Source organism: Polyodon spathula, chromosome 28 (genome assembly GCF_017654505.1).
Source record: "Polyodon spathula isolate WHYD16114869_AA chromosome 28, ASM1765450v1, whole genome shotgun sequence".
NCBI classification, from domain to species: Eukaryota; Metazoa; Chordata; class Actinopteri; order Acipenseriformes; family Polyodontidae; genus Polyodon; species Polyodon spathula.
In genome coordinates this window covers 8,376,156-8,398,565 of record NC_054561.1, presented here as the reverse complement: position 1 = coordinate 8,398,565, position 22,410 = coordinate 8,376,156, and the positions used below count along the sequence as shown (strand labels likewise).

Genomic DNA, 22,410 nt, shown 5'->3' with positions numbered 1-22,410 from the left:
AATGTTTATATTGCAAAAATATTAAACAATAAACATGCAGACGTAAGAAATGTTAGCTCACCAGCCACATCCAGCCACTACTCCTGGCTCTCACAGTCACACCCAGCCGCTAGTCCTGGCTCTTTCACAGTCACACCCTGCCGCTAGTCCTGGCTCTCTCACAGTCACACCCAGCCGCTAGTCCTGGCTCTCTCACAGTCACACCCTGCCGCTAGTCCTGGCTCTCTCACAGTCACACCCAGCCGCTAGTCCTGGCTCTCTCACAGTCACACCCAGCCGCTAGTCCTGGCTCTCTCACAGTCACACCCAGCCGCTAGTCCTGGCTCTCTCACAGTCACACCCAGCCGCTAGTCCTGGCTCTCTCACAGTCACACCCAGCCGCTAGTCCTGGCTCTCTCACAGTCACACCCAGCCGCTAGTCCTGGCTCTCTCACAGTCACACCCAGCCGCTAGTCCTGGCTCTCTCACAGTCACACCCAGCCGCTAGTCCTGGCTCTCTCACAGTCACACCCAGCCGCTAGTCCTGGCTCTCTCACAGTCACACCCAGCCGCTAGTCCTGGCTCTCTCACAGTCACACCCAGCCGCTAGTCCTGGCTCTCTCACAGTCACACCCAGCCGCTAGTCCTGGCTCTCTCACAGTCACACCCAGCCGCTAGTCCTGGCTCTCTCACAGTCACACCCAGCCGCTAGTCCTGGCTCTCTCACAGTCACACCCTGCCGCTAGTCCTGGCTCTCTCACAGTCACACCCAGCCGCTAGTCCTGGCTCTCTCACAGTCATACCCAGCCGCTAGTCCTGGCTCTCTCACAGTCACACCCAGCCATAGTCTGGTTCTTCTGGATTTTTGACATGTGAGGCTTGTGTCTCTGCTGTGGCTGATCACCTCCATACCAGCATTCTGTGCTTTTAGTACCCAGCTATCTGGCTGTGCTGTGCTGTGCCCCCTGTTTCATGACATCATGCTGTGCCCTCATTGTGCCGACACTGTGTCCTCGCTGTGTCCTTGGTGTGGCCTCGCTGTGTCCTTGGTGTGCCCTCGCTGTGCCCTGGCTGTGTCCTTGCTATGCCTATGCTGCGCCCTCACTGTGCCCACACTGTCCTTGGTGCGCCCTTGCTGTGCCCATGCTGAGTCCTGGCTGTGTCCTGGCTGTGTCCTTGCTGTGCCCATGCTGTACCCATGCTGTGCCCTGGCTGTGTCCTGGCTGTGTCCTTGCTGTGCCCATGCTGTGCCCATGCTGTGCCCTGGCTGTGTCCTGGCTGTGTCCTTGCTGTGCCCATGCTGTGCCCATGCTGTGCCCTGGCTGTGTCCTCGCTGTGCCCATGCTGTGCCCATGCTGTGCCATGGCTGTGTTCTGGCTGTGTCCTCGCTGTACCCATGCTGTGCCCATGCTGTGCCCTGGCTGTGTCCTGGCTGTGTCCTTGCTGTGCCCATGCTGTGCCCATGCTGTGCCCTGGCTGTGTCCTGGCTGTGTCCTTGCTGTGCCCATGCTGTGCCCATGCTGTGCCCTGGCTGTGTCCTTGCTGTGCCCATGCTGTGCCCATGCTGTGCCATGGCTGTGTTCTGGCTGTGTCCTCGCTGTACCCATGCTGTGCCCATGCTGTGCCCTGGCTGTGTCCTGGCTGTGTCCTTGCTGTGCCCATGCTGTGCCCATGCTGTGCCCTGGCTGTGTCCTCGCTGTACCCATGCTGTGCCCATGCTGTGCCATGGCTGTGTTCTGGCTGTGTCCTCGCTGTACCCATGCTGTGCCATGGCTGTGTTCTGGCTGTGTCCTTGCTGTGCCCATGCTGTGCCCATGCTGTGCCCTGGCTGTGTCCTGGCTGTGTCCTTGCTGTGCCCATGCTGTGCCCTGGCTGTGATCTCGCTGAATCCGGGACTCACCGCGTTCATGTCAATGCCGTTGGTATAAGACCAGGCATGCTGGAAGTACTCCTCCAGTCTCTGCCGCAGGGAGCTGGGGATCTGGTGGAAGCGGATGAACTCCTTCACCCGCAGCATCTGAGTGTGGTAGCGCGCCGTGCCCGAGTACAGCCGCTGGATAATGGCAGAGACGTTACCAAAGATACTGGCGTACATCAGGGCTGGGGGGAGAAGCAATCTGTCAGGGGGTTACACTGGCAATTAACACTGACACTTTATAGTGACACACTAACAGCATGCAAAAACACCAGCAGCACACAGAGACACCAACAGCACACAGAGACACCAGCAGCACACAGAGACACACGAACACCATGCTTTCATTATGATTTTACCATGCTGTAATACACAACCATGATTCTGATACTCTGAGAGATTGCAGATGCATCTCTAGCTTTAAACAATGTGGTATGCTTAAGACTGCCACCCCCAGCATATCTCCTCCATGCTGCTCCTCATGAATCCCAAACTTACAGCCGATGAGCATGACGCAGATGGAGAAGATTTTCTCAGAGTTGGTATTGGGGGAGACGTTCCCGAAGCCCACGCTGGTCAGGCTGCTGAAGGTGAAGTAGAGCGCCGTCACGTACTTGTCCTTGATGGAGGGGCCAGAGGAGGCGTTGCTGTCGTTGTAGGGTTTGCCGATCTGATCGGCCAGCCCGTCCAGCCAGCCGATCCTGTGCACCATGTAGGGGCGCTCCACGTTGCCGATGGCGTACCAGATGCAGGCGAGCCAGTGTGCGATGAGGGCGAAGGTGCACATGAGCAGGAAGAGCACCGCCGCGCCGTACTCAGAGTAGCGGTCCAGCTTCCGCGCCACACGCACCAATCGCAGCAGCCGAGCCGTCTTCAGGAGGCCAATCAGAGTGGTGGTCTGGGGGGACAGAAGGGGCGGGGTTTCATAATATATTGACAACCTGTAAGTGTTAATAAAGGCGTTATCCTGCCATCATTATTTCTCTCTTAGAGGCCACGTGCTCATGTGTAGCTAACTGACATTGTAAAGACAGAAAGGGTGCTATGCAATGGGATGGGCTGTTACACAGTGTGTTTGCATGCTTGTTCTCAGCAGTCCTTTTTGTTTATGACACCAGAGTCAGAGTTCTGAGCTGAAGGTTGTGTGCTGTGTGGGGTTCTGTCATTCAGGGGAGGCTGATAAGATTGAAGCAGCTCTGAGAGAAGGCTGACCCTTATCTGCCTCCCCAACTGCCTGTGTGCCCTCGTATCTGCTGATCACATCTGTTACAAAACAGACAGCTCCACGTTCCATTGATCTGCACAAAATGAAACCAGCTAGCTTCTCATCTGATGCTATCCTCAACTCATCTTTTCAAAGGAATCGCTGCAAGAAGGAATATCAATAGCTGGCAAACACAAACCCGTTTGCAGAGTGGAGATAGTGGTGTCCATGTATAAGTGTGTATTTGTAGTTGCACAGCGGTGGCGCTTCAGTACGTATTACCTGGCAATAACCCTTTCAGCACAGTATCTCATGCTAGGGCTCTATGTGTTCCTTTTCCAGAGGGCTTGGGGCAGTGCCAGGGATATCCAGCTGTTTGCACAGTTTCCACAGCAGTCTATTAATATTTCAGAACAAGGGCCTGACTCCTGATCCTAATCCTGGTGCTGCATCTCCCTGTTACTGCATCATATCTGGAGTTTTCACTTCTTAGGTTTCCTAAATAAATAGTCTACTCAAGCATGACACTCAAAGCATTTCTTATTATTCATCTTTTTGTGTCACTTTTCTCCCTCAGTTTTGCAGTTTATCCATTCCTGTTTTATATTACATATATTGCTACATTCACAGAACAGGCATATCAACCTGGTCTGGATCTCTCCTAAATCTTCCCTGTCCTGTACCTTCCAAGTGCACTGTCTCTATTCTTTATATTCACAGTGCTATACCTTCTCTATTATATTCTCTATATAACATCTGCTGTAGGTTTTGTTTGCAGAACCTGACATATTTGTTGCCCTTTTTCAGAACTAGGTAACCCACATCACCTGAGCTAAGGACAGAGTCCTAGAGCAGGCAAGGAGACAGACAGACAGACAGACAGTCTATCTCTAGAGAGGCAAACTGTGTCTGTCTGTCAGAGATCTCTCTTCTGTCTGTACTTTGTCAGTCTCAGACAACTGTTCTGGACAGACTGTCAGAGGACCTGTCTGCTGTCTCTACGTCTGTCCGTCTGACGGTCTGCCTGTCTCTACAGACATGAACAGGTACTTGTCTGTCTCTACCAGACAGACAGACACAGACAGACAGACAGACAGACAGAGAGAGAAGCAAACAGACACAGACAGACAGGCAGACAGAGAGGAAGACAGACATGAACAGACAGAGATGCAGACAGACACAGACAGACAGACAGGCAGGCAGGCAGACAGACAGACAGGCAGGCAGACAGGCAGGCAGGCAGGCAGGCAGGCAGGCAGCAGTGCACCTCGTCGGAGCCAGAGCGGAAGATGAGCAGGTCGAAGGGGATGGCTGCCACGATGTCGATCAGGAACCAGCCCTTGAAGTAGTGCACGGCTATGCGGCCAGGCTGGCTCACCACCTCGTCGTGGATATTCACGTAGGTGGTACGGAAGTTGATGAGGATGTCGATGATGAACATGATGTCCACGATGAGGTCCACCACGTTGAGCGGGTTGCAGGTGTAGCCACAGCGCCGGCGCAGCTCCTCCTCCTGCTCGTTCAGAAGGAAGGCTGCCGAGTAGGGCGTGAACACCGCTGTGTAGATCACCAGCAGCAGGATCAGCCAGTCCCACACCGCCTTGAAGGGGCTGTAGTGCAGGATGGTCCACTTGTGGATCCGGGGAGCCTGCAGCTTGTACTCCGGGAGCACATCGGCACCCAGCGACAGCACCTGGCAGAGAAGTGACAGTCAGCTTCCACCGGAGGGCGCTCACATGTTCAGAGCTGCAGCAGAGGCTGAATTACACTATTTCACAGGGTACTGCTCTGCTCCCTCTCTCCCTGGTACAGCTCACTTACACATTAGATTTTTCACTGCGTGTTGCATAATTTATAAAACCCTTTGAGATGCTGTATTCAATCAGGGATCTTATTGTTACTCATCTTACCAGTTCACCTGCCCTCTAATCGAAAAAGCTCACAGTTAAGGGCGGGGGAGGGGAGGTTACTGCCCTCTTGAAAGGCCGTTAGCTAGTGTGCCTCTCCAGTTTGAACTTCAGCTAAATATGCTGCATCACCCTGCATTCATTGAGGCTGAGTGTGTAACTGTCAGTGTCACTGCAGTCAGGCACAGAGTAGGAGGAGGGCAGACAAGCTTGCCATCGCCAGATGCATCTCCCAGTATTCAGTCTACAGTTATATACAAGCAGGGAATGATAACTGAGCCCAGTTACTCCAAAACAGAGCAGATACACACATCTAAAAAATATTACTCATTTCAGAAAGCTATTACCTTTTACCTCTATAAATGTTTATTGCTGTATAGCATGGTAGAAGCATAGGAAAGTCTAATAAAGCAAAGCATAATAAAATCATGGTATAGCACAGACAACAGGGACAACAGGGCCCATCAGCTCTGCAAGAGACCATTAGAATAATGTGTATCCTCTCCCAGTCCAGACAGCACTCCACCACCTCAGCCTCTCCCAGTCCAGACAGCACTCCACCACCTCAGCCTCTCCCCGTCCAGACAGCACCCCACCACCTCGGCCTCTCCCCGTCCAGACAGCACCCCACCACCTCGGCCTCTCCCAGTCCAGACAGCACCCCACCACCTCAGCCTCTCCCAGTCCAGACAGCACCCCACCACCTCAGTCTGCCCGTCCAGACAGCACCCCACCACCTCAGCCTCTCCCCGTCCAGACAGCACCCCACCACCTCAGCCTCTCCCAGTCCAGACAGCACCCCACCACCTCAGCCTCTCCCCGTCCAGACAGCGCCCCACCACCTCAGTCTGCCCATTCACTCTCTATGAATCCCCTCCTCTCTATGAATCTTCTCTGAAAATTCACTCCTCTCTATGAATCCTCTCTCTATGAATCCTCTCTATGAATCCACTCTTCTCTATGAATCCCCTCCTCTCTATGAATCCCCTCTCTCTATGAATCCCCTCCTCTCTATGAATCCACTCTTCTCTATCAATCCTCTCTCTATGAATCCTCTCTCTATGAATCCCCTCCTCTCTATGAATCGCCCCCTCTCTATGAATCCCCTCCCCTCCTGTTCTGACTGCAATGCTTGCCCATCCAGTCAGCTCTCACACAGCAGTCCTTAGTAACAGCGGTTGCTAAGAGTGATGCCATTGACTTAATTGGATTTCGAACCCAACTACATCCTTTAATTAATGACACTCTGAGAATGAGCACTAGCTTGTAATGACAGGTTGCCATTTAATGAAATGTAAATATTCTGGGACACTAGCTATTGAGCCTGACTGAGACACAGTCAATCATTTCATTTTAGAAATGTACTGTGGTGTACAATAGCAGACCCAAAGCAAGGTGAGAGCATGGCGACGGACAGATCCACATTGTAAAACATGGTGAAGATGTGATTAATCAGAGTAAATCTGCAGTAAAAGCACAAGAAACTGTCAAGTTAACATGTAGAAATACCATTGTAAACTCTTATAAGGGTTTGCCTACTGTTGGCTGTGCCTGACTTGTTATCAATGGTAAATATATCCTACTACAGGAGCTGAGAGAATGAATTCTGAGGCTCCCTCTTTGAGGTGTTCTTGTTTGCCTTTCATTCGTAAGTGATTTTTACACACTGGAATTGGGCTCACTGTCAGTTTATGCAGGAATGTGTTATAGACGGCGTCCACAACGTGAATGTGTGCACCTTCCTGACAATCACAAAACAAGACACACGTTATGATGGAAGATAGCAAGGCAATTCCTTAGAGGTGGTTTTAATGGTAGAGCTTTCCCATTTCAACCCTGATTAAGGCTGAGCTAGGTAACCCCCTTTGTTCTCATGTCTCTTTACAAACACTATGTCCACAACTCAGCCCTACCCAGCACAGCTCCAAGTGTGTCTAAACTTCCTTGCTGTTACTGACAGCTTGTGATGTCATCATGGAATTGGCTGTCCCCTAACAGATTTCAGATCAGTCCCCAACAGCGACTAGACAAGAAAGACAGCAAACAGACAGAGAGAATAGAGGCAGAGAGCACAGAGACAGAGAGACAGAGAGAAGAGAGACAGAGGCACGGAGACAGAGAGACAGAGAGAAGAGAGGCACAGAGACAGAGAGACTTGGAGCAGAGAAACAGAGAGACAGAGACAGAGAGAAGAGACAGAGAGAAGAGAGGCAGAGAGCACAGAGACAGGGAGCAGAGAAACAGAGAGACAGAGACAGGGAGAAGAGAGGCAGAGAGCACATTGAAGAGACAGAGAGAAGACAGACACGGAGACAGAGAGACAGGGAGCAGAGAAACAGAGAGACAGAGACAGGGAGAAGAGAGGCAGAGAGCACAGAGAAGAGACAGAGACAGAGAGAAGACAGACACAGAGACAGAGAGAGAGGGAGCAGAGACAGAGAGCAGAAAGACAGGGGCACGGAGACAGAGGGACAAAGAGACAGAGAAACAGAGAGAAGAGAAACACAGACAGAGACAGGGACCAGAGAGAGAGCAGAGAGATAAAGAGACAGAGAGACAAAGAGACACAGACAGAGAGACGACTGCTTCACAAGGAGAATCTGGGCTGAACAGTCTGGAGGTGAACGAGAGCCCCTTGTTTCCGAGAGGAACCAGGGGACAGTGAATGTGAAAGGGGGTCCCTGCAACACAGCCATGCTACTAGGGATGACAAACCCGAGTTCCCTGCAGATTCTTCGAGCTTAAGCCATTCATACCTGACCATCAGTGTTTGGAAATAGAATGCATTCCAGGCAGAAGTGAGAAATTACAAACTCATACACTTGCCAGAACATTTTACAAAACTGCATCGACATATGAGAGTTAGCCACATCAGCCACTGTAACACAACATTCTTCAAGATAATCAAAACTAATAAAGAAACAGTTTTTCATGAAAGCAAAACAATACAATAAACAAAAAACAGTGAAAGAGGAAGATTTGGAATACTCACAGGTTTGAGCTTTAGTTTGAGGCTCATGGTGGTGTGTGTTTGCATGAGAGAGTTAGAGAACAGTGAGAGAGGGAGAAGAGGGAGCGGCCAACAGAGACCGCCCACTCTCTGCTCCCCCCTGAACAAACTGACCAACACAGACCGCCCACTCTCTGCTCCCCTGAACAAACTGACCAACACAGACCGCCCACTCTCTGCTCCCCTGAACAAACTGACCAACACAGACCGCCCACTCTCTGCTCCCCTGAACAAACTGACCAACACAGACCGCCCACTCTCTGCTCCCCTGAACAAACTGACCAACACAGACCGCCCACTCTCTGCTCCCCTGAACAAACTGACCAACACAGACCGCCCACTCTCTGCACAAACTGACCAACACAGACCGTCCACTCTCTGCTCCCCTGAACAAACTGACCAACACAGACCGCCCACTCTCTGCTCCCCTGAACAAACTGACCAACACAGACACAGTGACACACCACTAACAAACCCACACACACACACACCAACACATGCACAGACACACACACACACTCGCACACACACATGCACACACACACGCACCCACACACGCACACAGACACACGCACACTGACACATGCACACACATACGCCGGCACACGCACATGCATACACACATGCTCACCGACACACGCACACGCACATTGACACACGCACACACTCGCACACCGATACACGCACAAACACGCACACTGACACACGCACACCGACACACACATGCACACTGACACATGCACGCACACACACACACACACACTGACACACCCCACACAAAAATAATCAAACATTGCATACTGCGGGCTTGAAGCCAGCAAGACCTTGATCCAGACACCCAGTTAGTCTGAAGTCCCTTGAGGTTCTAGTGTTATCTGCACTGGAGATTGGGAAGGGTCTCTACTGAGGAGCACATTGAACACATTATCCCTCAGAGCAGTCAGACTGATCTGAAGGGTGTGAATGCACATCCCTGAACCCTCAGTGAAGACACCAGCACAGTCACAGAGCACTGCCACCAGAATCCATGACATGAAATGAGATCTATGTATTATACAGTCGACAGTGTGTTGCAGAATACCACTGGGACTGCCAAAGAAAGCAAATACAGTGTTAACAGGGTGTGTCAACAAGGAGGAATGTGTAAACGAAGCAGAATGTTCTAGCGGATTTCAATTCTATTTAAAAATAAGAACTGTGTTAAAGGGGGCACATGTGGTAACTGCAGTTTATTTGACTGTGATTGAGATTCAAATGAATGCGATAAATGCAAATGATCTTGCAGATATTCATGTTGACTCCTGCAGTTTAAAAGCAAGACAGGGACAGGAACAGAGATAGAGACAGGGACAGGGACAGAGACAGACAGACAGGGACAGAGACACAGATACAGACAGGCAGAAATTGAAATAATTCCTATAGCATAGCATCCTATTCATATAGCAACTTTAAAATTATTTCTAAAAGATTTTTATTATCCTATTACTTTAGAATGTAACAGGATTTAAAAGGATGTCCTATAATACATCACAAGGATGTATGCGGTCTCGAAGGATTCGCTGATGACAAAAACTATCTTCAAAGCGAAGCTCATGCAGCAAAGGTTACCATGTCATATTGTATTCTGATTCTACAAACAGATTACCTCCTTAAAGGTTTGTGTACATTTTAAGCAACAACTAGTCTTACATTATAACTATCAACCTGTGAAAAGTTAGTAATGTGTAAAATCAACATTAGTTAAGACTTTCACTTTTAACTAAGCTAAGTAAGAACTTACACACAGCTGGTACAACCCAGCCCTGAGCACAGCAGACAGAGGGAGAGGGAGAGAGCGACACAGGCAGAGAAGAGGGAGAGAGGAGAGATGGTGAACGGAGAGGGAGAGGGAGAGGGAAGGGATGCAGAGGGAGAGAGAGGGAGTGAGGAGGGAGAAGGGAGAGGGAGAGAGAGGGGGGAGGGATGGAGAGAGAGGGGGAGGGAGTTGGGAGAGGGGAAAGAAAAGGGATAGGGGAGGGAGACAGATTGAGAGGGAGTGGGGAAGGAGGGAGAGGGGAGGGTTGGAGAAGGAGAGAGGAGGGAGAGGGAGAGGGAAAGGGGAGAGATGGAGACAGAGAGGGGAGGGAGAACGAGATGGGAGACAGATGGAGGGAGGGAGAGGGGAGGGTAGGAGACAGAGAGAGGGAGAGGGAGAGGGGAGGGAGACAGAATGAGAGGGAGAGAGAGAAAATGAGAGAAATTGTATCTATTTGAAGTTGTGTGTGTCTCTAATACTTTGTGTTATCTCGGAAAGGGAAAGTCTTAATTTAGAACACGCTCCCTGATTGAGGTGTGAAATGAAGCGCTGCCTGTGTGTGTGATTCAGAGTCTATGAGGAAGCGCACTCCATTTACTCTGTCCTCTAGCCCCATTAGCCAGCCCTGCCAAGGTCAGTGTCAGCAAAGGGGTGGGACAGCGCTCGACAGCAACACAGCAGCAACACGCCTGCCTGACCTTCCACCAGCCAGCGCTCCTCTCAACAGCAACACGCCTGCCTGACCTTCCACCAGCCAGCGCTCCTCTCAACAGCAACACGCCTGCCTGACCTTCCACCAGCCGGCGCTCCTCTCAACAGAAACACGCCTGCCTGACCTTCCACCAGCCAGCGCTCCTCTCAACAGCAACACGCCTGCCTGACCTTCCACCAGCCAGCGCTCCTCTCGCTGCTGAATAATCAATACCGAGCAGCAAGCTGTGAAGGACCTAGCGCTGCATTCTCACTTACTGCTCGCTTTCAAGAAAGAAAACAGGAAGTGAACTGTTAGGTGGCTCATAGAGTGACTACCAGAGGAAACATCCCCCGAAGAATCAGTAAGAAACTAATTCTGAGATCCATTACTAACAACAGCTTAACAGCTGGAATCACATCTAGCCTAATAACTAACCTGATACATGAGAACACCAGTGATCTATTCTGTCACCACTGACTTGATTAAAGTCAGTGTAGCAAGATTATGAAAACCAACAAGTGAGTCTCTAACCTTTAATAAAACAAATAAAATAAATTCCCTTTTAGCTTGGAAAAAATAGCAAAATATAAATGTAACAGAATTAATTTGAAGCACAGACTGCAAAGGCTTCAAAATAAAACTGCACTGTGCAGATTCCAAATACATAAGAACATAAGAAAGGTTACAAACGAGGGGAGGCCATTCGGCCCATATTGCTCGTTTGGTTGTCAGTAGCTTATTTATCCCAGAATCTCATCAAGCAGCTTCTTGAAGGATCCCAGGGTGTCAGCTTCAACAACATTACTGGGGAGTTGGTTCCAGACTCCCACAATTCTCTGCATAAAAAAGTGCCTGCCATTTTCTGTTCTGAATGCCCCTTTATCTAAGCTCCATTTGTGACCCCTGGTCCTTGTTTCTTTTTTCAGTTTGAAAAAGACCCCTGGGTCAACATTGTCAATACCTTTTAGAATTTTGAATGCTTGAATCAGATCACTGCGTAGTCTTCTTTGTTCAAGACTGAAAAGATTCAATTCTTTTAGCCTGTCTGCATATGACATGCCTTTAATAATTCTGGTCGCTCTTCTTTGCACTCTTTCTACAGCAGCAATATCCTTTTTGTAGAGAGGTGACCAAAACTGAACTATATATTCTAGATGAGGTCTTACTAATGCATTGTAAAGTTTAAATTTACTGCCCTTGATTTAAATACAACAGTTTCTAAATGGGACGTTGGTCTGGAGGCACCGGCAATGTGGAGTGCGTCTGTCCCAGTAGACATGTACGTGTCACGAAGGCACAGCAGGTGGCATTCACAGTTCACTTCAATGAATGTGACTGGGAATAGGGTCAGCCTCTGACAGCCTGTCCGCAGGAGCCAGGAGTGGGGGGGGAGAAGCAGATCGACCACACCAAGGAAAGACTGACATCAAGTGGACAGCACTAGAACTTCATACATGAATGTATCTTCTTCAGTCCTATACTTTCACTCACAGCCCTGCTCATGACATACAGCAGGCATCCTGCCTCAGCCACCCATCCAATTAACCTAGAGGAATGCTGATTGTGTAACGGTGCATTCTGCTACCGCTGGAAGTGAAGATTATACATGTGTGACCAGCATGATGTCGAGGCACCGAGAGCTACATTCGATCCTCTCAGAGCAGTACTCCTGTAAATGAATGGGCCGTCTGTCCGGGGAGCAGGCTTGCCTGTCTCAAGGTCCCTCCTGTATGTGAAGCCAGTTTGAAGCACGGCTTGGGAATGCAGCAGCTGCTGCGTCTTTATCATTTCCCTCTCCAGTGAAGGTTTGAACAGGGCTATTGTGAGCCTATTATAAAACAGTCACATTTGCAGAGCACAGCAGTATCAGCAAAGTAAACATCACAATGGATTTGAAATGTGCTCCATGCAGGACCGCAGCAGTACTGACATGGTGCCATGATGCAGCGACAGAGCCCCAGCTCTGCACACTCCTGCCAATGCAACTGCCCCAGTGCTACACGCTCCTGCCAATGCAGCTGCCCCAGCGCTGCACACACCTGCCAATGCAACTGCCCCAGCGCTGCACGCTCCTGCCAATGCAGCTGCCCCAGCACTGCACGCTCCTGCCAATGCAACTGCCCCAGCGCTGCACACTCCTGCCAATGCAACTGCCCCAGTGCTACACGCTCCTGCCAATGCAGCTGCCCCAGCGCTGCACACACCTGCCAATGCAACTGCCCCAGCGCTGCATGCTCCTGCCAATGCAACTGCCCCAGTGCTACACGCTCCTGCCAATGCAGCTGCCCCAGCGCTGCACACACCTGCCAATGCAACTGCCCCAGCGCTGCACGCTCCTGCCAATGCAACTGCCCCAGCGCTGCATGCTCCTGCCAATGCAGCTGCCCCAGCGCTGCACGCTCCTGCCAATGCAACTGCCCCAGCGCTGCATGCTCCTGCCAATGCAACTGCCCCAGTGCTACACGCTCCTGCCAATGCAGCTGCCCCAGCGCTGCACACACCTGCCAATTCAACTGCCCCAGCGCTGCACGCTCCTGCCAATGCAACTGCCCCAGCGCTGCATGCTCCTGCCAATGCAGCTGCCCCAGCGCTGCACGCTCCTGCCAATGCAACTGACCCAGCGCTGCACGCTCCTGCCAATGCAACTGCCCCAGCACTGCATGCTCCTGCCAATGCAGCTGCCCCAGCGCTACACGCTCCTGCCAATGCAGCTGCCCCAGCGCTGCACGCACCTGCCAATGCAACTGCCCCAGTGCTGCACGCTCCTGCCAATGCAGCTGCCCCAGTGCTACACGCTCCTGCCAATGCAACTGACCCAGCGCTGCACGCTCCTGCCAATGCAACTGCCCCAGCGCTGCATGCTCCTGCCAATGCAACTGCCCCAGCGCTGCATGCTCCTGCCAATGCAGCTGCCCCAGCACTAGCATAGCTTTGCTATCGGGGCGCCACCGCACTGCTATTAAACATTGCTTGGGAGGTCACTAGTGTAGCAGTGCCTTCATTACAATCCTGTATCAGAGTGCAGGATCTCTGTTCTCATTAATGTGATCAACGCAGGCAGCTCTCTATTTGAAAAGGCTTAGATTCCAGGGAACTCATTTCATAGAGACCACCTCCAGCTACTGGCTGCAAATTACTTTCAGTCACTTGGCAGACTAGTCTGAAATGGGACTCCCGACCCCACGTGTAAGTCTTCACATCCAGACTGCTGAGAGTCCAGCAGACTCATACAGCCTTACTTGGCAGATATTTATTTCAGACCTCAAATCTCCTTTTTAACTAATAAAGAATGACCCTGTTTACAACTCATTAGGGCCCCCATGCAGAGAGAGGGATGCGATCTCTTACAGTAACACGTTGACTAGCGTGTTCCATGCCGAGAGAGCAAAGGCAGGCCGGAGACCAGGAGCAGGAATACGACAAATAAAATTAGGAATATTTTCTGATTATCTCCCGACCATCTCATCGAAATCAAACTAAGTCTAATTCTTACTAAATCATCAAAGTTTGCAAAGTCGTGCGTGCTAGCAAAAGCATAGGTTTGGTGTGATTGGTGCATGTTTTGTTATAACGCCAGTCTACACTAAGGCTGCATTAACCAACGTTTGATTGAGGATAAGGATTGTTGCTTAATGCAAACTGTGCCTAATCACAGAGCTTGTGTTACAAAGAGTTTACAAATAAATATCCCTGGGGCAAATATTGAAATATTGGAGCAAGCACTACTTGAAATATATTGGGTAGCATATTAGTTCATATAAAATAATATATAAATGAGACTTTATCAAAAAGACAAAGGGAAACCAATGCAGAAATAACATCTGAAATAAATCCCACTCATTGTACTGTCTTTTATTTAAAAGGCATCTACTGTAATAGGGCACACAGGGTTAACTGTGGATGTTAAACATGCTGTCAATGGAAAAGGGGGCGTGCTAGGCTGCTGACGTGAGTCTGTGACAGATCAGCAGATCAAGTGGAGTTTAATTACAGCTCAAAACAGTTCGATTGGCCTCCATTGATTAATTTTTTCCACTTGGTGGGTACAGCAGCCAACATGCCAGCAGCACGTCACACAGCACACTGCAGCCTGGATAAGACAAGATCTCTCCCACTGTTGAAACGACCAGCACACTGCAGCCTGGATAAGACAAGGTCTCTCCCACTGTTTGAAACGACCAGCACACTGCAGCCTGGATAAGACAAGGTCTCTCCCACTGTTTGAAACGACCAGCACACTGCAGCCTGGATAAGACAAGGTCTCTCCCACTGTTTGAAACGACCAGCACACTGCAGCCTGGATAAGACAAGGTCTCTCCCACTGTTGAAACGACCAGCACACTGCAGCCTGGATAAGACAAGGTCTCTCCCACTGTTTGAAACGACCAGCACACTGCAGCCTGGATAAGACAAGGTCTCTCCCACTGTTTGAAACGACCAGCACACTGCAGCCTGGATAAGACAAGGTCTCTCCCACTGTTTGAAACGACCAGCACACTGCAGCCTGGATAAGACAAGATCTCTCCCACTGTTTGAAACGACCAGCACACTGCAGCCTGGATAAGACAAGGTCTCTCCCACTGTTTGAAACGACCAGCACGCTGCAGCCTGGATAAGACAAGGTCTCTCCCACTGTTTGAAACGACCAGCACACTGCAGCCTGGATAAGACAAGGTCTCTCCCACTGTTTGAAACGACCAGCACACTGCAGCCTGGATAAGACAAGGTCTCTCCCACTGTTTGAAACGACCAGCACGCTGCAGCCTGGATAAGACAAGGTCTCTCCCACTGTTTGAAACGACCAGCACACTGCAGCCTGGATAAGACAAGGTCTCTCCCACTGTTTGAAACGACCAGCACGCTGCAGCCTGGATAAGACAAGGTCTCTCCCACTGTTTGAAACGACCAGCACGCTGCAGCCTGGATAAGACAATGTCTCTCCCACTGTTTGAAACGACCAGCACGCTGCAGCCTGGATAAGACAATGTCTCTCCCACTGTTTGAAACGACCAGCACTCTGCAGCCTGGATAAGACAAGATCTCTCCCACTGTTTGAAACGACCAGCACACTGCAGCCTGGATAAGACAAGGTCTCTCCCACTGTTTGAAACGACCAGCACACTGCAGCCTGGATAAGACAAGGTCTCTCCCACTGTTTGAAACGACCAGCACACTGCAGCCTGGATAAGACAAGGTCTCTCCCACTGTTTGAAACGACCAGCACACTGCAGCCTGGATAAGACAAGGTCTCTCCCACTGTTTGAAACGACCAGCACACTGCAGCCTGGATAAGACAAGGTCTCTCCCATTGTTTGAAACGACCAGCACACTGCAGCCTGGATAAGACAAGGTCTCTCCCACTGTTTGAAACGACCAGCACGCTGCAGCCTGGATAAGACAATGTCTCTCCCACTGTTTGAAACGACCAGCACACTGCAGCCTGGATAAGACAAGGTCTCTCCCACTGTTTGAAACGACCAGCACACTGCAGCCTGGATAAGACAAGGTCTCTCCCACTGTTTGAAACGACCAGCACGCTGCAGCCTGGATAAGACAATGTCTCTCCCACTGTTTGAAACGACCAGCACACTGCAGCCTGGATAAGACAAGGTCTCTCCCACTGTTTGAAACGACCAGCACGCTGCAGCCTGGATAAGACAAGGTCTCTCCCACTGTTTGAAACGACCAGCACACTGCAGCCTGGATAAGACAAGGTCTCTCCCACTGTTTGAAACGACCAGCACGCTGCAGCCTGGATAAGACAAGGTCTCTCCCACTGTTTGAAACGACCAGCACACTGCAGCCTGGATAAGACAAGGTCTCTCCCACTGTTTGAAACGACCAGCACGCTGCAGCCTGGATAAGACAATGTCTCTCCCACTGTTTGAAACGACCAGCACGCTGCAGCCTGGATAAGACAAGGTCTCTCCCACTGTTTGAAACGACCAGCACTCTGCAGCCTGGATAAGACAAGATCTCTCCCACTGTTGAAACGACCAGCACACTGCAGCCTGGATAAGACAAGGTCTCTCCCACTGTTTGAAATACCAGCACTCTGCAGCCTGGATAAGACAAGATCTCTCCCACTGTTTGAAACGACCAGCACGCTGCAGCCTGGATAAGACAAGATCTCTCCCACTGTTGAAACGACCAGCACACTGCAGCCTGGATAAGACAAGGTCTCTCCCACTGTTTGAAATACCAGGACTCTGCAGCCTGGATAAGACAAGGTCTCTCCCACTGTTTGAAACGACCAGCACACTGAAGCCTGGAAAAGACAAGGTCTCTCCCACTGTTTGAAACGACCAGCCTCTTAAAAGAATGCATAACCAAGGTGTTTCCCTGTTACCATTAGCAAAGCTGGACTCTATTGTCAAAAGGTCTAGCTGAGAGATGTCCTATCCAAGGAAGCTGACCCCCTGGCAGGCTCTCTCAGTCCACTGTGCACTCGTCTCTGGGTCATGGATGGCTATAGTTCATTACATGGCAATGGCACTGCTGTGTATTTGCTCTTCTGCAGCACGCACCATCTCTTTAAGATCAATAGCCCCATTGCTTGAGGTGCAAAGCAGAATGGAAATAAGATAACACATCATCTTACTCTCAGAAATTAAACAGCCATGCACATGGACTATACAGGGAAACAATGACAGTGTCATTTGAAATGGAATGGCTCTGTGTTTGAAACCTGCTGGCTTCCTATCTGGGTGCTTTGTAGTGGTGGTCTCACAGCATGCAGTGACATTTCAGTGAAATACAACAGCGCTCTGCAGAGCCCACCTGTGTGACCTTCTCTGTGACATTCTGCGTCCGGTCTTTCAGCTTGCTGGCAGCGATGATCTCAATCTCCGTGGCCGAGGCCGGGCGCAGCTTCTCCGCGCCAAGGTCCACGAAGTTCAGGGTGATATGGGGGATCTTGTGGATGGTGCGGTAGCGCATGAGGTCCGAGTCCGAGGTGGAGTTCAGCAGGCTGGGCTTGAAGGCATTCGGAGTGCCTGGGAGGGGCGAGACCACAAGGGGGGCGGATTACTGACTTTTTAAACCTGTTTCATTCGCTAGCTCTCCAGCATAGGAGGGCTGTAGTTTAAATTGTTTAATTGGTCAATGAATGGGAGAAATTCTCAACAAAAAAGCGCAGGTACTCATATGCACAGCCGAGTGTAAACAAAATAAGCCTTAAAAACAACTGATCAATTATAACCAATTAACCAATTCACCATAAACAAACAAGCTGAAAATACTGAAAGCTTTGCACCCTCTGCTTGTATCACTCAGTCCTGTACTGTAATATAACACTTCAGTTAAACCTTAAATGACAGGCATTACAAAATATTACACTGTGCAGTAGCTTCTGTAGAGAGGGAGTTTTGTTTCAAAAAATTGGAAAAAGAAAAATGACACAAAAAGGTCTACGTCAAACAATGCACAGTAGGGGCTAAAATACTCTCAAATTTATTATGTAACAGGCACTACTACTACTAATGATGTACTTGGCCATTTCAATCTCCAAAGTATTCTCAGCAATCATCCCCATACTTTCCAGACCCTGGGTGCTCACCTACAGCAGGACCTGGCCATGCTACAATAATAGTCTTGGATTAGAACATAGATCCCTGTTTCTTTTATTTATTTTGTACTTATTACTTATCTTACAATAACATGTCCTGTGTGCTTCTCTGTTGTGTTTCTGTGTAGATTAATAACCATGATGTATTCCACAAATTATTTTTCAGGCCCCTGGTGTCAGTGTCTCTGTGTCTGTCTCTCTCAGTCTCTCTCTGTGTCCTGGGTGTCCCTGTCTCTGTGTCAGTCTCTCTCAGTCTCTCTCTGTGTCCGGGGTGTCAGTGTCTCTGTGTCTGTCTCTCTCAGTCTCTCTCTGTGTCCTGGGTGTCAGTGTCTCTGTGTCTGTCTCTCTCAGTCTCTCTCTGTGTCCGGGGTGTCAGTGTCTCTGTGTCTGTCTCTCTCAGTCTCTCTCTGTGTCCGGGGTGTCAGTGTCTCTGTGTCTGTCTCTCTCAGTCTCTCTCTGTGTCCCGGGTGTCAGTGTCTCTGTGTCTGTCTCTCTGTCTCTCTCTGTGTCCGGGGTGTCAGTGTCTCTGTGTCTGTCTCTCTCAGTCTCTCTCTGTGTCCGGGGGGTGTGTCTGTGTCTGTCTGTCTCTGTGTCTGTCTCTCTGTCTCTCTCTGTGGGGGTGTCAGTGTCTCTGTGTCTGTCTCTCTCAATCTCTCTCTGTGTCTCTCTCTGTGGGTGTCAGTGTCTCTGTGTCTGTCTCTCTCAGTCTCTCTCTGTGTCCGGGGTGTCAGTGTCTCTGTGTCTGTCTCTCTCAGTCTCTCTCTGTGTCCGGGGGGTGTCAGTGTCTCTGTGTCTGTCTCTCTCAGTCTCTCTCTGTGTCTCTGTGTCTGGTGTCAGGTGTGTCTCTGTGTCAGTCTCTCTCAGTCTCTCTCTGTGTCCTCGGTGTTAGTGTCTCTGTGTCTGTCTCTCTCAGTCTCTCTCTGTGTCCCTGGTGTCAGTGTCTCTGTGTCTGTCTCTCTCAATCTCTCTCTGTGTCCTGGGTGTCAGTGTCTCTGTGTCTGTCTCTCTCAATCTCTCTCTGTGTCCTGGGTGTCAGTGTCTCTGTGTCTGTCTCTCTCAATCTCTCTCTGTGTCCTGGGTGTCAGTGTCTCTGTGTCTGTCTCTCTCAGTCTCTCTCTGTGTCCCAGGTGTCAGTGTCTCTGTGTCTGTCTCTCTCAATCTCTCTCTGTGTCCTGGGTGTTAGTGTCTCTGTGTCTGTCTCTCTCAGTCTCTCTCTGTGTCCCTGGTGTCAGTGTCTCTGTGTCTGTCTCTCTCAATCTCTCTCTGTGTCCTGGGTGTCAGTGTCTCTGTGTCTCTCAATCTCTCTCTCTCTCCTGGTCCTGGGTGTCAGTGTCTCTGTGTCTGTCTCTCTCAATCTCTCTCTGTGTCCGGGGTGTTAGTGTCTCTGTGTCTGTCTCTCTCAGTCTCTCTCTGTGTCCCGGGTGTCAGTGTCTCTGTGTCTGTCTCTCTCAGTCTCTCTCTGTGTCCCGGGTGTCAGTGTCTCTGTGTCTGTCTCTCTCAGTCTCTCTCTGTGTCCGGGGTGTCAGTGTCTCTGTGTCTGTCTCTCTGTCTCTGTGTCTGTCTCTCTTCTCTGTGTTTCCCAGTTGTCCTTGTCTCTGTGTCTGTTTCTCTCTGTGTCCCAGGTGTCCCTGTCTCTGTGTCAGTCTCTCTCAGTCTCTCTCTGTGTCCCTGGTGTCAGTGTCTCTGTGTCTGTCTCTCTCAATCTCTCTCTGTGTCCTGGGTGTCAGTGTCTCTGTGTCTGTCTCTCTCAGTCTCTCTCTATGTCCCAGGTGTCAGTGTCTCTGTGTCTGTCTCTCTCAGTCTCTCTCTGTGTCCCGGGTGTCAGTGTCTCTGTGTGTGTCTCTCTCAGTCTCTCTGTGTCCCGGGTGTCAGTCTGCCCCTCACCTGTGTTTGGGACACAGCCTCCCCTCATGGCATCAATGTCGTCGAGCGAGGAGGCCCGGCGCAGGCTCCGCACGCTGTCCCGGGAGTGTGTTCGGGACAGGCTGCCTGTGTTGAAGGGTGTGTCCGGGTCCAGGCGGTTGGGCACACGCTTCGGAGAGGAGTGGCTCGCTGGCTCCGGCTGCCCGTCCTGTTCAATCAGAGCCTCCGTCTCAGATTGAGTGCAGCTCTCCTTCGAGGGGATCCGGAACTCCTTCAGGGGCACCTCCTCACTGCAGGGCTGGGGGAGGAGGTTAGAGCAGGGGAGAGAGGGGAGAGCAGGGGAGAGAGGGGAGAGCAGGGGAGAGAGGGGAGAGAGGGGAGAGCAGGGGAGAGGAGCAGATATTAGTGTGACACTGGAACTATGTTTGTTAGAGGGAAGCAAAATGTCGTTTCACTTTTAATAACAAAAAAATGCTTTGAACATTAATTGCTTCTGAAGTGTTCTATATGGAAAATACATATTTAATGAAGAAAAGCAACTTGTTGTTTTGGGTGGCAGCCTCCTAATCAAGCTGAGAGTGTACTTTCTCCAGCACTCTTTGAATGACAAAGCAAAGAGGGCGCGAGAATGAAACCCACTCACCGAACACTAGGAAACACCAGAGGAAAAAGATTTGAATTTACAATACAATAAGTAACATACACAAGAATGCAAAAAGCCAAGTGCCAAAGTATAATTAGCAGATCCCAGAAAAAAACTGTTCCATGCAATAACTGACTGCATAATTTAACACATTTCTTTACATAGCATAAATTAGAGTGGAAGTGTGTGTGACAGCCTGTTCAGAGCGTGGCAGCAAGCCTGCCTTTTCACAGCTTTCCAGTGAATACCTTCCAGTGTAGAAACACGCTGAGCAGAGGCGCTGTGAGAGGGGTGTGCAGAGAAGACTGAGGGTTAGGGTTAGGGGAGAGCAGAGACGCTGTGAGGGGGGTGTGCAGAGAAGACTGAGGGTTAGGGTTAGGGGAGAGCAGAGACGCTGTGAGGGGGTGTGAAGAGAAGACTGAGGGTTAGGGTTAGGGGAGAGCAGAGACGCTGTGAGGGGGTGTGAAGAGAAGACTGAGGGTTAGGGTTAGGGGAGAGCAGAGACGCTGTGAGAGGGAGGTGTGAAGAGAAGACTGAGGGTTAGGGTTAGGGGAGAGCAGAGGCGCTGTGAGGGGGGTGTGCAGAGAAGACTGAGGGTTAGGGTTAGGGGAGAGCAGAGACGCTGTGAGGGGGTGTGAAGAGAAGACAGAGGGTTAGGGTTAGGGGAGAGCAGAGGCGCTGTGAGAGGGGTGTGCAGAGAAGACTGAGGGTTAGGGTTGGGGGAGAGCAGAGGCGCTGTGAGAGGGGTGTGCAGAGAAGACTGAGGGTTAGGGTTAGGGGAGAGCAGAGGCGCTGTGAGGGGGGTGTGCAGAGAAGACTGAGGGTTAGGGTTAGGGGAGAGCAGAGGCGCTGTGAGGGGGGTGTGCAGAGAAGGCTGAGGGTTAGGGTTAGGGTTAGGGTTAGGGTTAGGGTTAGGGTTAGGGTTAGGGGAGAGCAGAGGTGTTGTGAGGGGGGTGTGCAGAGAAGGCTGAGGGTTAGGGTTAGGGTTAGGGGAGAGCAGAGGCGCTGTGATGTACTGTGAGGGGGGTCTAGTGCACAGCTAGTGTATTGCAAGCAACCTAAAGGAAACCTGATCCAGCTCACTAGATGGTGCTGATGTTTACTGATGTAGACCTTGGTTACAAATATATCTGGCAGACAACTAGACAACTTACTCTTTAAATAAAACATTGATTCCATATGTTTTATGTGCACAACACTGGAACTTTATAACTGCAGCATGTCTTCATGGGGGTGGAAAATAACCCCTTGTCTGTCTCACTGGTGTTCTGTCAGGATGAACAGTTTTGAACCTGGCTGAGTACAGAACATTCCTGTTAATGCTAATCTGTACTTCAGTGCCTCTGTCCTGCAGGAATACCCCCCAGAGGAACACTGTGGTTCAATGGCTTTGGATTTATTGTTCAAGAACACGTGCGTGTGAGAGTGATCCTGTCTGTACTGCTGCAGATGCAGGGGATGATGGTACACACCGCAGGGGATAATGGGATGCGGGGGTACACACCACAGGGAATGATGGGGTGCTGGGGTACACACCGCAGTGGATGAAGGGGTACAGTGGTACACACCGCAGGGGATGATGGGGTGCTGGTGTACACACCGCAGGGGATGAAGGGGTGCGGGGGTACACACCGCAGGGGATGATGGGGTGCGGGGGTACACACCGCAGGGGATGATGGGGTGCGGGGGTACACACCGCAGGGGATGATGGGGTGCGGGGGTACACACCGCAGGGGATGATGGGGTGCGGGGGTACACACCGCAGGGGATGATGGGGTGCGGGGGTACACACCGCAGGGGATGATGGGGTGCGGGGGTACACACCGCAGGGGA

The 22,410-nt window shown here is 50.7% G+C and overlaps 1 protein-coding gene across 3 annotated transcripts in view; it reads right to left on the bottom strand.

Annotated features, from left to right (window-relative positions):
* Positions 1 to 22,410, bottom strand: part of kcnh6a (potassium voltage-gated channel, subfamily H (eag-related), member 6a) — a 43,800-nt gene that overhangs the window by 7,479 nt on the left and 13,911 nt on the right. For 2 of the 3 annotated variants that reach the window (XM_041231766.1, XM_041231768.1), the window contains exons 5-9: positions 19,956 to 20,232; positions 17,285 to 17,499; positions 4,366 to 4,791; positions 2,393 to 2,792; positions 1,880 to 2,079 (exon numbers count right to left, since the gene is read on the bottom strand). In XM_041231766.1, the coding sequence (XP_041087700.1) occupies positions 1,880 to 2,079; positions 2,393 to 2,792; positions 4,366 to 4,791; positions 17,285 to 17,499; positions 19,956 to 20,232 (1,518 nt within the window). The remainder of the gene's footprint in view (positions 1 to 1,879; positions 2,080 to 2,392; positions 2,793 to 4,365; positions 4,792 to 17,284; positions 17,500 to 19,955; positions 20,233 to 22,410) is intronic. The other variant, XM_041231769.1, reaches the window with a different exon arrangement.